Genomic DNA, 14,698 nt, shown 5'->3' on the forward strand with positions numbered 1-14,698 from the left:
GCTCTGTAGGTCAAGGATGTGAATAAGATCCTGCTTGGGTAGCCCCTGGATTCCAGCAATACCCTGGGTACACAGTTGGATGTAAAAATTCGTGTCTCATGGCAAGACCACAGGTGTCACCTACTGTCACCGATCAGAAATGAGGCTGACACAGGGAAACTAGGCTGCAAATGTGGCCAAAACTAGTCTAGATTCCTCTGTGCTTTGTGCCTAGGCACTCTGTATTGGAGGGCTAATTCTGCCTTGCTGCATATCCTGGAGAAACCTGTCACCTCCCTAGGCTGAGCCTTGGATAAGAGCAGGACCCTGGCAGTTAATCTCTGCCAAAATCAAGAGCAAATGCTCAAATGCTGGAGCTTTCCGGGGAGGCTGGTAGCGGCTGCTCTCACGCGTGCTGTGCGCTTGCCTGTGCTGGGGAATTCTGCACTTTGCTGAGGCTTCTGGTTCCTCCTTCACCATTAACCCCCAGAGCAGGAATGTGCCACCGCAGCCCTCTGCCAGACCGGAGCCCACCGCCCCAGACAAAGTGCAGCTGTGCCTTTGCCATTCACATCTGGCTATTGCGCTGTCAGCATTTCACTATTAAACGTTTTTTAAAACTGATCTCACGTTCATGGTTGTTATTTTTCACTGTTTTGTGGGGTGTTCTTGCACTGGAGAAGCAATTCTGCAGCTGGCCCACGCTGTCTTGTTTCAGGAGCCACAGAGAATCTTCAGCAAGGAACTTAAGACAGCAGGAGCTTGGACGAGGGGCATTGCCCAACCCAACAGCCTGAGCCTCTCAGGAACCTGAGAGCGCTCACATGTCTTAGTGGCCCTGACCAGCCATACCTGGGACATTCGTCCCCTCCCTGCCGTGGCCCAGGAGCACCATTTCAGCTCAGCTCTGGACCTTCAGTCGCTGTCCTGAGCTACGCTCCAGCCCACACCCGGCTGACCTGACCTCTGACCAGTCACTTCCCAGCTTGACCTCCACCCTGTCCCACCACCCTGGGCCCGGTTGTGTCTGACCCCGGCTGCCCTCACCAGATCCCACCCCTGAGATGCAGGTCGGCTCCCCAGCGTGACCCCAGACCTGCCTCATCACCAGGATCGTGCTCCAAGCTCTGGACCCTTGGTGGAGCCGGGCCGGGACCTCCGGGCCTGCCCTGCCCGTCCCACTCAGGCTGCTGGGACCCCGCTGGGGTCCCTCTGTGAGCAGCCGCCCTCGTGCTGGCGGGTGATGGAGAAGCAGCAAGAAGCAGGATTTGCAAACACTGCGTCAGAGACACTACAGAGCGGGTCAGGATGTACTGACTGCTCAGCCACACGTCCCGGGGGCACACGGCCACCCCGCACACGTACAGAGGCTTTACCTGCACAGCACGTCGCAGGCTGTCGTGTAACACACCTGGGCACTTTCATCCCGCTCCTCACTGTGCTCCCACACGGGATCTCAGCACGAACAAAACTCCACAGAAGGTAAATTGTCAAAGATCTAATTAGAAATGGCGAGTTAAATTAGTTAAAATCTAGTTCTGCTAGATTCATCAGTCCTTCTGAAATGAGAGGAAACTACAGGATACCCTGAGAACCTGAATTCTGAGCCACCATTTCCTTTCACACTAAGGCTAAAATAGTTGTGTCACATTAAGGCAGAAATTAGAGAACCGGGAAGTAACACAGGATTAGCTTAAGCCTCTAATGCTTCCATTTGCAATCTTATTTATCCCTTTAAATGGGTCCAGCAAAAAGTACGATTCAGTGCGAGGAGACCGTGGCGTGCCAAGGAGCACGGTCCTCTGGTCCTCTGTGCCTTTTGGTGACACATCATCCCCTTGCCATATTTAGATTTTTCAAACAAATCCTAACTCCTATCTGGTTAGGGTGTGAGAGACCTCATCTCACTGTTTAGTGAAATCACTTTTACATCAAACCTACTGCAAAGCTATGGCCATTCTTATCATTATATTCTGATCGTTGTAGTTATTACTGTGGCTTATCTTCACACTTCACTAGTAACGAAGAGTGTTTATCCAACTGCCAGACCTGTCACCATTCCATGTATTTTTTTTCTTCCAGCTAACAAACTACAAATTTCCTAATTCTCAAGCAGAGTTATTTTTTCCTTGCCTTTTTTAAACTTTGTTTTTTTTGAGGGGGGTGAGGGGCAAGGTTAGAAAACCCCACAGGATATTAAAGTAGGTCAAAGAGAAGGATACAAGAAGGGCAACAGACAACGCACCTTGGATTGTCCAGCAGTCGGCCTGGTCTTCTCCTCCGCCAAACCCTGGTCTCTGTGCTTGTTCCACATGGGACGATCCCCTGGTTGTTTCTGGTTCACCTGGAGGAGGGTCTTGGAGCTCCAAGGAGCATCAGCAAGACTCAGTTCCTGCGGGGACCCCATTCAGCAGCACATCCCCATGAGACACCAATGCAGGCCAAGGCTGATACAGCCTCTAGGCAAAGGTTTCTGTGCCCTTCTGATTTTGGCTCTTTATAAACAGCTGCCGAGGGCTTCGCCTTGTGCAAAGAGCCCACTCAGTGCCCCAATACACCTGTTCTCCTGGCCTGAAAGCAATTTGCAGGTGGATCTACTGATACACATGACAACCTCTGACCAGCTGGGCAGAAACATGGTGTGTCAGTTAAGACTACCTTGCTTGGTATCAGCTTGCAGTGCTTTAGCAGCACAAAAACCAGCTGATCCGAACCTGTCCTGGTGGTGTGAATACAAATCCTGCATTACAACACACCGACCAACCCCTCTGGTCGGCCAAGCCGACCTGGAGCAGGTTCTGCTGCAATGAGGGTCCCAGTGGCACCAGAGGAGCAGGTTCACCGCACCGGCGACCGAGCGCGAGGCACGAGACGCTCCGGAAAGCGCTCGGGATGGGGGGAGAACCCGCCGTGGGGTTTTACAGCCGACAGGGTCCATCAGAGACCCGTGTTGAGATTTATGCCGCTTTCATGGCCGTTTTCCCTCTTCCCAACAAGACGTTCGGCACTGGGTGATGCCCCATTCACGTGCTTGAAAAATAGAAAACCCCAGACACTTTTTTTTTTCCTAAAGGTTGTTTTATTGTAAAACCATAAATACAACACTGACATGAAAATCCTCAAGCAACGGATGCTCTCTTACAGTTACAGTTTGTCTTCTGCCTTGGCATCAACTCTGAAAAGAATGTTGCAGAAACATGTCTCTAAGTTATCTCCAAATAACTGAGCCCGGAGCGCTCAGCTCGTTTGGAAACTAAGTGGAACTATTCCTCCTCTCTTGTGGAATATTTCCATTCAGACAGCAACAGACTTGTAAAAACAGCAACATTTAAACACCTTGATTTATTTTTTCTTTAATAATCCTTTTCATTTGTCGTCAGTCTAAGTTTCAAACAGCACTGAATTCATTTAGCTGTAAAAAAAAAAAACGAAACGAAACGAAACAAAATCCTAAAAAGAAAACCAGAAGAACTTGAGTTGGCCTCAAGCGTTCATATATCACAACGAAAATCAGCAACTCAACCCCGTGCAATATTGCTCTCTATTGAGTCATTCGATCCACACCAACAATACATGAGACTTCAAACAGGTTTTGTTTTGTTTATTAACACAGCAAGTGTGACATTAGATAACCTTTTAAATACAGTACATGGTTCAGCGCGGGGCCAGCTGCCCGCACTTTTCCCCGTTATGAAGACAAAGCCAGCGGTGGCGGTTTATAAAAATATTGTGTTGCTACAAAAGTATAAATTAATGCTACCGGTATTAAGAAATATTAAACACATAAAACTTATAAGGATTAAGAAAAATATTCATTAATACCTGTAGAAAACTCTGGCCTAAAAAAGATATTTTTTGTATATTTTTTGTATATTTTTTTTTGTATTTTTTAAGATGACATGAGATTCTTGCACTCGCAGGTAGAGACACACGCAGGTGCATCTGTGGTATTGCCTAGAACATCTGCATCTACAGAAAGGAAGGAAACGCACACAAGTCACCGAGGGGAGGGCTGGGGAGGAGGGAGAGGAGAACGTTAATTGTTTGCTTGATGAAACAACAAGAATTCAGCTCCCAACGGGAGGTTCGGAAAAACGAACACAGCAACGAGGAACAGGTTCTCTTTTCGGACTGGCTGCAAACAAGGATCTCCTGATGGTTCGGTTTGTCGGCACGACACGTTCTGGCTACGGCGCGGACCGGAGTCCTGCCGTCTGGACGCTGCGTGTTCCTCCTGCACCGACAGCCTTGGCTAGTCACCTGTCACCAATGCTTCAGTTCATCCGGTATCAGTTTTCCTTTTAAATAATTACAAAACCAATAAAATTAAAGTCCCAATGAGTTCAAAGGGACTGTGGAAAACAGCTTCTAAGGTTGTTGCACCTTCCAGAATACACAGCCATTGCAGAGACCGCCACAAGAACCCCCCGAAGACTGAAAACAAGCGCTGATGAGGCTGGGAGTGTCTTTTTAAGGAACTTTGGTTGTAAAAAGCAAGGGTTTGACATGCCTGTTCTCATCAACTCACTGCCGGATACTCGTCTCGTCAAGGCTGCGCCGCTCAGCCGGTACCGGACACGCTGACCACTGCCAGGGACGCGCCAGCGATGGGACGGGACAGAATCCTTCAGTCAGTGGTCGCTGTTGTGCATCCATGAGCCGTTTCTGTGACCCATTTCAGGAGCTATTCTAAAAAATTCAAACTCAGCTGCCTACAGGTCATTAACCCTAAAGGGTCTACACTGTTGTCTAATGTGAGCAAAACTCTTCCGTCAAGTTATAAAACAAAGGAGTAGTAAAAAACCCAACTAACCAGCCAAACAGAAACCAAAATTAAACAGAAATCCCTCAAACATTTAATATATAAAATTAAATTTCAGGGCAATACACTCTCATTGGTTCACCATTTCTGGCCTAGCATAAGCACACTATCCCACAGGACTAACGAGGCATTCGACTCGGAGCTGTGCTTGGCTTTACCTCTCCGGATCTTCATTACTGCTCGTTTTGCTCAGTAATGTTTCCAGAGGCCCTCGGGAGGTGACAGCCCGTGGCGTGGGGACAGCCCGTGGCGTGGGGACAGGCCCCGCGCTGGGAAAAGGGAGCTCTTATTGCTACGGGGTGACATCGTCAAAGTACCTGACACAGGACCTGGAGTCTCAGCCAGTGTTTCGGGGTATTCCCAACTGATCCAAGATCATGGTGTAGCGCAGAAAATGCACAGCAGAAGCAGCAAAACATTGAATACTCTCCCCCACCCCGATTCGTCCACCTTGGCAGTGTAAGGGCTGACAAGACGTTTGCTCCTCAACTGGTGTTTGCTCCTCTGCCCCTTCTGCCCGTCAGCCACCTCCCTCCTTTCTGAAACCTGGTTCATGTACGTACTGGAGTGCTGGGAGGGGTTTGGTGCCGGTGGCGAGGAGGATGCAGAGGAAGATGCTCTGTGAACCCTCCTGGGCCCTCAGGGCAGGACGGCACTCGACACGCAGGAATCATCGCTCAGCCGCGTTTCTCCTGGCAAGGCCCGAAGCAGCCTGTGCCCGAAGGAGTGTGCTCCGTGCAGCCGCACGGCCTGGGCTCAAAAAACGCTCCCGTAACAGACTCCTCCAGATGAACGGATTTCTCCTCGCTGTAAAGTTTTCCCAGAACCTGCCTTTAGTGTCTTCTGGCTAATTTTCATCCCATTCCTTCTAATTATTCCATAGGCAACAACTCGTCCCCTCCTGTGTGTGCTCCCTCTGAATGCCCACGGGAGCTCCTCTCCTCCTTCAGCCAGAGAGATGCAATTAGAGATCAGCCCTTCCTCAGCACAACGCAGCGCTCCCAGCCTTTGAATAAATTTTTGGCTGCCTTTTTATTGTCTTTTGATTTAGCATAACTTGGTGCTGCCTGGAAATGCACACGGCGTTCTCCAAGCGGCACCGAGTCTCAGTCGCCCTGCTCCTGTGCAACACGTTGCCCTGACGCGGCTACCGCGGGATCGAAAGGTGGAAAAGGTCCCTCAGAGCAGGCGAGGTGGAGGGGACTCACCCACCAAGGTGAACATACGTAACTTCTCACGCTAAACCTTCCATGTTATTGTGAGCAGTCGGTGAAAACCCAACCAGCCAACCTGAGACATCTCAATGCTGTATTAACTCAGATACCGCAACTTAGAGCTCAAGCAACTTCTAGAGGTGTCTCCCCTCTACTTTCAGTGATTCCCAAGCTTTGAGAGTATCTGCCACAACTTCATTTGCAAAATCCACAGAAGGGTCACAACTCCCTGAGCTGCTTGGGGACGTTCTCTGACCAGTGGGAGAACACCCAGCAAGCGCAGTTACACCAGTGCAGGTGGTTCATGCTTAAACCAATCTAAGTTAAACTGGTTTAACCAGCAATTAACAGACAAATTAGACAAAACCTGAGCCCATGGTTGGCTTTAACAGAAAGTTCTCCAGATTGCACTAGTTCAAACACAACCAAATCAGTTTTCTTAGAACAGACACAGAGCTTTAACAGGTTTACTTCCATCTGAAACCAACCCAGGTGCAAGATACTGAGCCCCTCTTGCAAGCCAGAGCACAACTGCTATCAACTGCTAGAGACACGGCGAGAAGAGACAGACAGGGGACAAATCTGGGCCCCGTGTTCTCCACTGACCCTCTGGCTGCCACACTCACTCAGAAACAACCTTCTGCTTCAAAGAGCTCTGCCTTTGTATCCCACTTTCTCGGTTTTCTAGTAACAAGGATCTTCAGACAGGACTGGAAGACAGTTTGTCTTCTGTTGGTGCTTGCTCCCCACCTGAAGATCATAACCCCCCAAAGCAAACTGTGAAGTCAGCAAGAGAAGTCTGCAAGGTCGGCAGATACAAAAGGAATGCCTGGAGGACACACACACCATTTTTCATCCCAACACATTTCTCCAGCGCAAGTAAAGGCAACAAGCAGAAGACAAATTCCCAATGTGACCTACCAGAGGATGATCCCAGCTCTGAGGAGCTCTCCTCCCAGCTCAAAGGGAGCAGGACCTCATGGCAGCTCTGGGCAGACTAGCAGACCCTCTTCCCCTCTGGTTGTCCACCACCAGTGCTGCTCCACACCACCGAGGCAATCACAGAACAGAACCACAGAAGAGCTTGGGCTGGACTAACCTGGCAAATTAAAAGCTTCCAAAATTCAGACCTTGGTAAAGTATCCATGATCCCTAGAATGCAAATCCAAGTCTTGAAGAGGGAAGGAGAAACAGGAGCAAAAGCATTTAGGGTAAATACGTGTGCTCCAGACGTGCTTCTCTCCTTTTAAAGCAGCATTAAGTTGATCACGCAGAAGTCGGGCAGTGAGCAGACACAGCAGGAACAGCTCTGAGCAGAACACCCTGTCACCACGTCTAAGACTCGGGAAGAGCTGCGGCTCCTTCCACAGACTTGCAAAGGGGGTGGCCGACCAGCTCCTCTTCTCACTGACTTTCCAGATCGTGCCATTTTAGGGCTTGGGGATTTACTTTGCTTTTTCAGCTGCTAAGCTGAGTTTTTAAGTCTTCAGGAGAATCGCATCTACCAGACAACGCTGCATGTTTGCTTAACATCCATCACTAGTGCAACTATAACCACAGTTGCAGTGCAGGGGCAGGTACTCGGATGGGAGACAGGGCCAGTCAGTCTATTTGGCTGTCCCAGCAAGAAAACCACAACCAAAACCACACTGCAGACAGGGTTAGGGGAGACAGGCTGGGATTTGGGGTGGCTGTGTCCTCCCCATTCACAGACCTGGCTGTGTAACCAGGTCCAGCTCACCGCTGTGCACAGCCTGGCATCAAACGGCTGCACGAATGACCGCAATTCTACCTCATTCTCAATTCCAGGGCTTTAAACCTCCGCTAACTCTGCTTTGTCCCACCCTTAATGCCTTGCAGAGAGACAACACAACAAGCCCGAGTTAGCAAATCCCACAGAAGTTACCAGCCTGTCCCTTAGCAAAGGAGCGTTAGGGTTTGGAGCTTTCTTTTCAAAGGAGTGCGAGGGTTCTACACGTCTGCCTGAGCATCAGGGAACCCGTGTCTCCCAAGGTCTCAGGTAAACCAAGCAAAAAGGGGTAATGTGCCATCAGGAGAAAAAACTACAAACCCTGTCCCCGTCCTGCCCATCAGCTGAGCCGCACGGTGCACGCTCTGCAGCCTCAGAAGTTAATCTTGCTTTGGATTCACGGATGCCAACTTTTCTCTCCACAGGATACCCTGTGCTTTTCAGTGGGAACAGCAGCACAGCACAAACGCTCTGGTACCGGCACACATCTCACTTGGGTTTTTTGTTTGTAGTTGGAGACTTAGTTATTGGTTGTTACTGGTTTCTCCTGCACTAGAAGTGCAAACAGATGGGCCCAACTAGTAGCCGGGCAAGCAGGGTTTGTATCGGAGAAAATAAAACCAGGAAGAAGAGAAGCTGGCCCTACAACTAACACCTCCAGTTGCCAAAGCCACTGCCAGAGAAATCAGATGCCCAAGTGCCTCCGCCTTGGCTGCTCAAATTCCAGTGCCCCTGCAGCTGCCCGTGGGCTTGCAGACCGTGTCTACATGCAAAACTGACGTTTAGGAGACAACTGTTTTTGCCCTGATGCCAATAACGGTGCCGAGAGGTCAACACAAGTGCTAGACCAAAGCTAGTAGGTCGTCTCCAGGCTGAAAAGGGTGCAAAGAGCCACCCTCAGTAACCTTGACCTAGAGAAGGTTTCCAGCACACAAACTGTGCCCCTGGCTGAGCCCATGGCAGTGAAGCTGTCAGGCAGAGCCTGTCAGGTTCAAGGCATCTGAACACAAAGCCTGAGAGATTAGATTTGCCATTTCTTATGTCTTGGGACCTGCAACTTTCACTACAACCAGAGATGAGCAGGTGGGATCTTGGTTTAACACCTGTTTAAGAGCAGCACTTATAAGAGAGTCCCGGTCTCACCACCGCATCGTCAGCAACCAGCAAACACCGAGCGCTGCCGGAGGGCTCCAGCCTGCTCGGAGCCGAGCGAGCCCGTCCTCCCGAACCCCCGACGCTGCCGCGGCCCCTGGGACGGCAGCTCTGGAGCACACTACTGCAAGCAGCAGAGACAACTGCAAAAATAAGAATTTGCTTCAATTTGCCTCCAGGATACAAGTCCCAGTGATGAAAAAGTAACAGTTTGGCACCAGCAGTTGGGAATTGTCCGAACCTGCCAGCCTGCAGAGATCCCATCCAGCAGCCCCCAAGCTGTGCTGATGGACACAGCGCAGCCCTGGCCGGGGGGACAGCAGAGTGACTGAGGTGTTTCTGGGTTACGATGATCTCTAATTGCATTTGGGGTGAGCCAGTAAGTGTGAACGCTCAAGGGCCCGTGGCCTTCCCAGCCAGAACGACTCGGCAACGTAACAAGTAGTGTAATGCACTGTAGGTATTAAAAAGACATTCGTGCTACTAGAGGAACCATTCGAAATAAAACGGGAAGGTATTCTTTGCACTCAATCAGGAGCACTTACATTCAGAAGGATTTTTGAGCCCATGCACTTCTTTAAGCTTCCTTCAAACCCCAGTTTGACAAAACTGATCTTTGTTCCCCTGAAAAATCATACACCTTGGTTTGTCCTTGGCCTTGGGAGGGTTGTTCTGAGAAACCTTTTTGCAGCAGGTTTAGGTACGAGGGTTCTCAATGGCAGCTGGCAGAGCCTGGCGAGCTTGCTGGTGGCCCAGAGACACCTGTGCTGTCACCACTCGCTTCATTTGCCTGGTTTTTAGCTTTTCCATAAAACCAACTGCTGTGGTTCCCATAAGGATATTATTAAATTGTAAATGGGCTACTCCAGAACAAGTTTGAGAAGCCCCGATGGGCAAAATTCACAGAGAAGCTGATCAACACTGGGAATTGAGAAAAGAAGTTATGCTGGAAAAAATAAATCCAAGAAACGTAACAGACGTTTTCTGCCACGAACCATTTCTCTTAGTTTTAAATAAAACTTTACATCACTAGTTAACCTGATGAACTCAGAACTGGGAGTGGAGACAGCAGTGTAACTTTTGGGAAAAATGTATAAGAAAAAGTTACAAATAAAATTAAAAAACCCCTTTAAAGTCTCCCTTCCTGATTTGTAAAGATAACGGTGTGTTCATGAAACACAGCTGCCCTGATAACATGCAGACAAACGCCCTCAAGGTGTACAGCTCTTCAGAGGAGCAAAGGCCAGTGCAGAACTGGTCTGTTCACTGTAGTCTGATTATCCATGGGAAGATGGCCCAGGGGACAGGAGGAAAGGTGGGGTGGAGGAGGAACAAAAGAAACTTCAAGTCACTTTAGATCTCAGCTGCCTGAAGACTTTAGAACATCAGCCTCCCATTGGTCTGCCCACTTGAAAACATTAGGAAGTCTGTCAAGTCCACACACTATCTATGGAAAGGAGCACATTCTGGCAGAGGGCCGTGTCTCTCACGTGCTCAGCTTTCCTTTCAAACTTAATTTTATATATATTTATATTTTTATATATATATAAAAAAGCACTTGGTTTCCAGGGGCATTCATAATGAGGTCCACAGTGTTTAGAACTTAAAATTCTTTTTCTTTGTTTGGAACAGTGTTTTAAAGTTTTGTTTTAATTAAAAGACAGTCTTAAAGCATGTTGGACTTCAAAAACATGAGTTTGTTCATGTCTTCTGGACTGAGTAGTCGTCTCCTTTTGATTAAGAGAGCCTGCTCACACATATTTACACATCCGCTTCTGGCACCAACAGCAGGCACTGCTAAGAGCCAAAAGGCTAGCTTGGCTAGTTTTGTATGCTTTTGGGTAACACATGACCAGTACTGAAACAGGTCAGGGGTGGCCTGGAAGAGAGGTTCTTGCAAATAATCATAGACTTCATTTTTCCCGAACCAATCTTCTTCCTGAGCTGCTGTGGCTTCCCCTGCTGCCCGAGGCTTCTTGGTTGAAGGTTCAAATTCTGTTTCTTCTGCCCAGGACTCTTTCACCTCGTTGATCAGCTCGCAGACCTTGCCGATGATCTCTTCGTGCTGGTACGGTGGGACGGGCCGCAGCTTCTGCTGAGGGTCTAAGATCATGGCTACCTTGTGTGCCGAATGAACTTTGAAGTTCTCCTTCAGCGCCTCCAAGAAGAGGTGGCAGAGTTTGCTGACCACGCCAGCATCGTTAGCTTTGGAAGTGAACAGCTTCTCCAGTTTGACGTAGGTGGGCAAGACCAGCTGCAAGGTGGGCCGGCTCTCGTTGCTCAACTCGATCACCACCTGCTTGACCGGCGCCAAGATGGCCGCCAGGTTGCTGAGCAGGTGTTTGTTCAGGTTTTGGATGAGGTTCATCTTCTTGGCCCTGCTGTAGAACTCGCAGATCTGCTCGTAGCGCTCGTGGACGAGCAGGAGGGAGTCGGTGACCGAGTTCCAGCAGGGCGGAGGAGAGGTCTCTTCCAGGGAGCCAAAGGTCTCCTTCGAGAGGCCCGCGGATCCTGCCAGATCTTCACAGACATTCAGGAGCTCGATCACTTCGTGCATGTTGCGAGCTTGTAGTGTTCGCTTGTTCAGCACACTCTGCACTACCGAGTTCAAGGCACAGGCCGAACAACACAAGCACATGCCTGCCTTGGAGAACGCAGAGGAGTTGACTTTGCAGTCTGTCACGTACACCGTCCTGATCTCTGACATCACAAACTCCGACAGCACGTTCTGTACCCAGTGGTGGATAAAATCACCATTATCACGAATGTCTACGCCCTTAATTCCCAGGACGTAACTCTTGATGTGGTTGCCTTCCACCTGGTAAGCTGTCAAGATGTAGCAAGAATCGGGGCCGATGCTCTGCGAGTGGCAAGTGACACCGATGCCAAGGCAAGCGTTGCTGCCCAGGGCGCAGGTGACTTTCACCTTCACTTGGTTGTACATCCGAGGCAAATGCTTCAGAGCCAGTGTGTTGAAATTGCCAAGGATTTCGGTGACAGAGAAGGCACCGTAGCGAGCTCCGCTATCGACCAGGGTCTGCGCTAGCTTGATGAATTCCTTCCCGCTCACCACGCTCAGGGCCCCGAGGTCAGTGCACATCACCCTCAGGAGCCTCTCGGCAATGTTCTGCCGCTCCTTCTCCGGGATCGCGCTGTTCCCTACCGAACCGCTCGTGGACACTGCAGTGAAATACAAGGAGGGAGAGAAAGCACCATGTGAGCATCGCTCCTCTGCGACAGGACAGAGGAGGAAGTCACAAAACAGTTCCCAGAGAGACCCAAAGAGGTGGAACAGGCCCAGATGACGGAAGAGACATCTCCAACCCTGGATTTCTTCTCCCAGGGGTTTCTGGACAGAGGAACCTCTGGGAACAGGCCTTGCTCTTGCTTAGAGCAGCAAGGAGTTTATCTGCACGCCGTCCCTGGTGTGGGGACTGAGACCGAGCACACACCGGCTACTCGCAATCTGGTGCCTTCACCGATGGCACCTGTGTGGTGTTCACTGCCCAGACAAGTTATAACCACGAGCGTTGTTCACTATCCATGTCGACAGGCTGGTGGTCACAGCTTAGCCCAGCTGGAAAGCTGGACTTCTATTTTTGTGATTTGAGCCTTTTCTTTGGGAGAGTTATTTTGAGAGGAGTTACTTCCTCCACCATCTCAAATAATGCTGAAGCCCAAGTTTCCATTTCTTCCCTGAACTCCACCATTCCTACTTCTTGTGGCTGACTTTGGGCAGGGTGAATGTCATTTTTGGTGATATCAGAATGCAACAGCACCACAATTTTGTATCACCTTTCTCCCGAGGCTGCTCAGCTCCCATGTTCTGCAACTGGTTTCCCACCAGGCTGTATTTTACCTTTTCCCCTGGTGAATTACAAGCCCGCAGGACGAGCTGGGGCTAAAGCCAGCACAGCGAGGGACAGGCTGCGCCTGCGTCACAGCACAACGACTGGATTAATGTTTTGACCCCAGGCCAGGAGATCTGACCCTGGATCAGAAGTTAACTCTCCCCAAGAGCTCCCAAATGCATCTTCCTTACAAACCTTTCCTCCCCCCTCCCCAGGGCTCCCAGTACTTCTTGCCTATGAGCACTCCTGTAATGGCAATGTGTGCTCTGCTCTGCAGGACGGTACATGAATTACAGATGAAATCAAGTGCAGTCGGGCAAGGACCATGTCCCTGTGCGAAGCCCAGCACCGCTGCACCCTCTGTGCAGTCACTTGTTCAAAGCGGGGGGGTAAGCCCGGGACGGAAGAGCAAACACCGCTACGTACTGTTGTTGGCATTATTTCTGTGGAACTGTGGTTTCCACTTCTCTTCAACGATGGCTAGAGGTGATCGGGGCTGGCTGGAGGCAATGTTGTTCTCGTTGTCAGCTGTGGGGCAAGAGACAGGCAGGTGTTAGAAGCACAAGATAATAATGCTTAAAGCACAAAGAGGGGGAAACAGCACCCACCATTTCCTTAGGGTTCCCTTAAATAAGGTGACACCAACCTGCTTCATTCTCTGTAGCTTTTAAGCAGTTTTCAGTGAGAAGTGAGATGGCACAGTACTGCCAGAAACCTGCAGAACTGTCTGTGGACTTGCAGCCTATCGCCTCCCAAAATGGGGCTGAAATGACAGTGGCTTTTTCTGTGCTTCAGTGACACTGATGCCATTAACACATCTTGAGAAATGTCTCCCAGTGCACTGAAGCTGCACACCCAGGGAACAGATGTTCCTTGGGCAGCCCGACTTGTGCGATTTGCTTCTTTTCAAAATGAAAGTAGGTGTAACAAGCGTTTATCCTTCTTTTACCTCACTGCCTCTTTCTGCACCACACGTGGCTTCCCTTTGCTTTACTGCTAAGTACTTTGTTTTTCAAGCTATGTTCAACTCCTCTGTATTTGAGGACTTTATTACAATCTTCACATATGGTTTCCTCCCACTGTAGAAAGGGCCAATGTCCTCTCGGGCTGCTCACTGCCGCCTCGCATTGAAAACAAAATGAAAATAAACCAATGTGATCAAAGATTGTTCCTCCCTATGGCTGCAAAGATACCAACTGCTCTGCAGGTCTGTGTTCATGCTCCCATTTCTAGATATGGAACTGAGCTAAACACTTTGGCTGCCAGTCGGATGGGGCCTTTCACAGAAATGTAATAAAGATCGGGAAATTCTGTATTGTATCCACGTTCTTTCCCCCCCTGTTCCCCAAGAACTTCCCCCCAACCTCTAGAGGAAATTTTCTAATTCTTAGTATGCTTCACAATGAAATTGTGCTCTGCAACAGGCTGTGAAGCAACAGTAAAGTGCACAATGAAGAGAGCTGGAAGAGGAAGGAGAAAGATGGAGAGACAGATGACCAAGCTGAACAGAAGGATGGAATTAAGATCAAAGAAGACAAAACAAGTCCTTTACTCATCACAGCTGGACTCATCTCACCTAACTTTGGCTACCTCCATTAGACATGCCTCTCTTCAAAGTGGCCCCTTGGGGCTCCTCTTACAGTGGTGCAAAACAGGCTCAAGTGTGCGATTCCTTCACCCAGGCAGAACTAAATGCCTCTTGCAGTGTGAGATCCATCATGCTCTGAACTCACCTGGAGTTCACCCACTGGGTGAACCCACCACACCTGGGAATGTCACCCACTCACATTCAATATGGGGACTTCTTCCCCACTGATTCTGAAGGGATTCCAAGCTGACCGGCTCAGGTGGCATTATCTACAGCCTAGGCACACCAGCATGCAGTGAAAGGAATGCTGCCCCAGTGCTCCAGAGAGTGAGCACGAAGCAG

At 49.6% G+C, this 14,698-nt stretch overlaps 1 protein-coding gene across 6 annotated transcripts in view; it reads right to left on the reverse strand.

The window, feature by feature from the left end:
• Positions 1-3,302: 3,302 nt before the first annotated feature.
• Positions 3,303-14,698, reverse strand: part of ZNF618 (zinc finger protein 618) — a 163,024-nt gene continuing 151,628 nt past the window's right edge. For all 6 annotated transcript variants that reach the window (XM_082067501.1, XM_082067500.1, XM_082067499.1 and 3 more), the window contains 2 exons: positions 13,195-13,296; positions 3,303-12,097 (listed from right to left, as the gene is read on the reverse strand). In XM_082067501.1, the coding sequence (XP_081923627.1) occupies positions 10,584-12,097; positions 13,195-13,296 (1,616 nt within the window). In that variant the 3' untranslated portion in view covers positions 3,303-10,583. The remainder of the gene's footprint in view (positions 12,098-13,194; positions 13,297-14,698) is intronic.

Source organism: Streptopelia decaocto (genome assembly GCF_964273445.1).
Source record: "Streptopelia decaocto genome assembly, chromosome: 17".
Lineage (NCBI taxonomy): Eukaryota > Metazoa > Chordata > Aves > Columbiformes > Columbidae > Streptopelia > Streptopelia decaocto.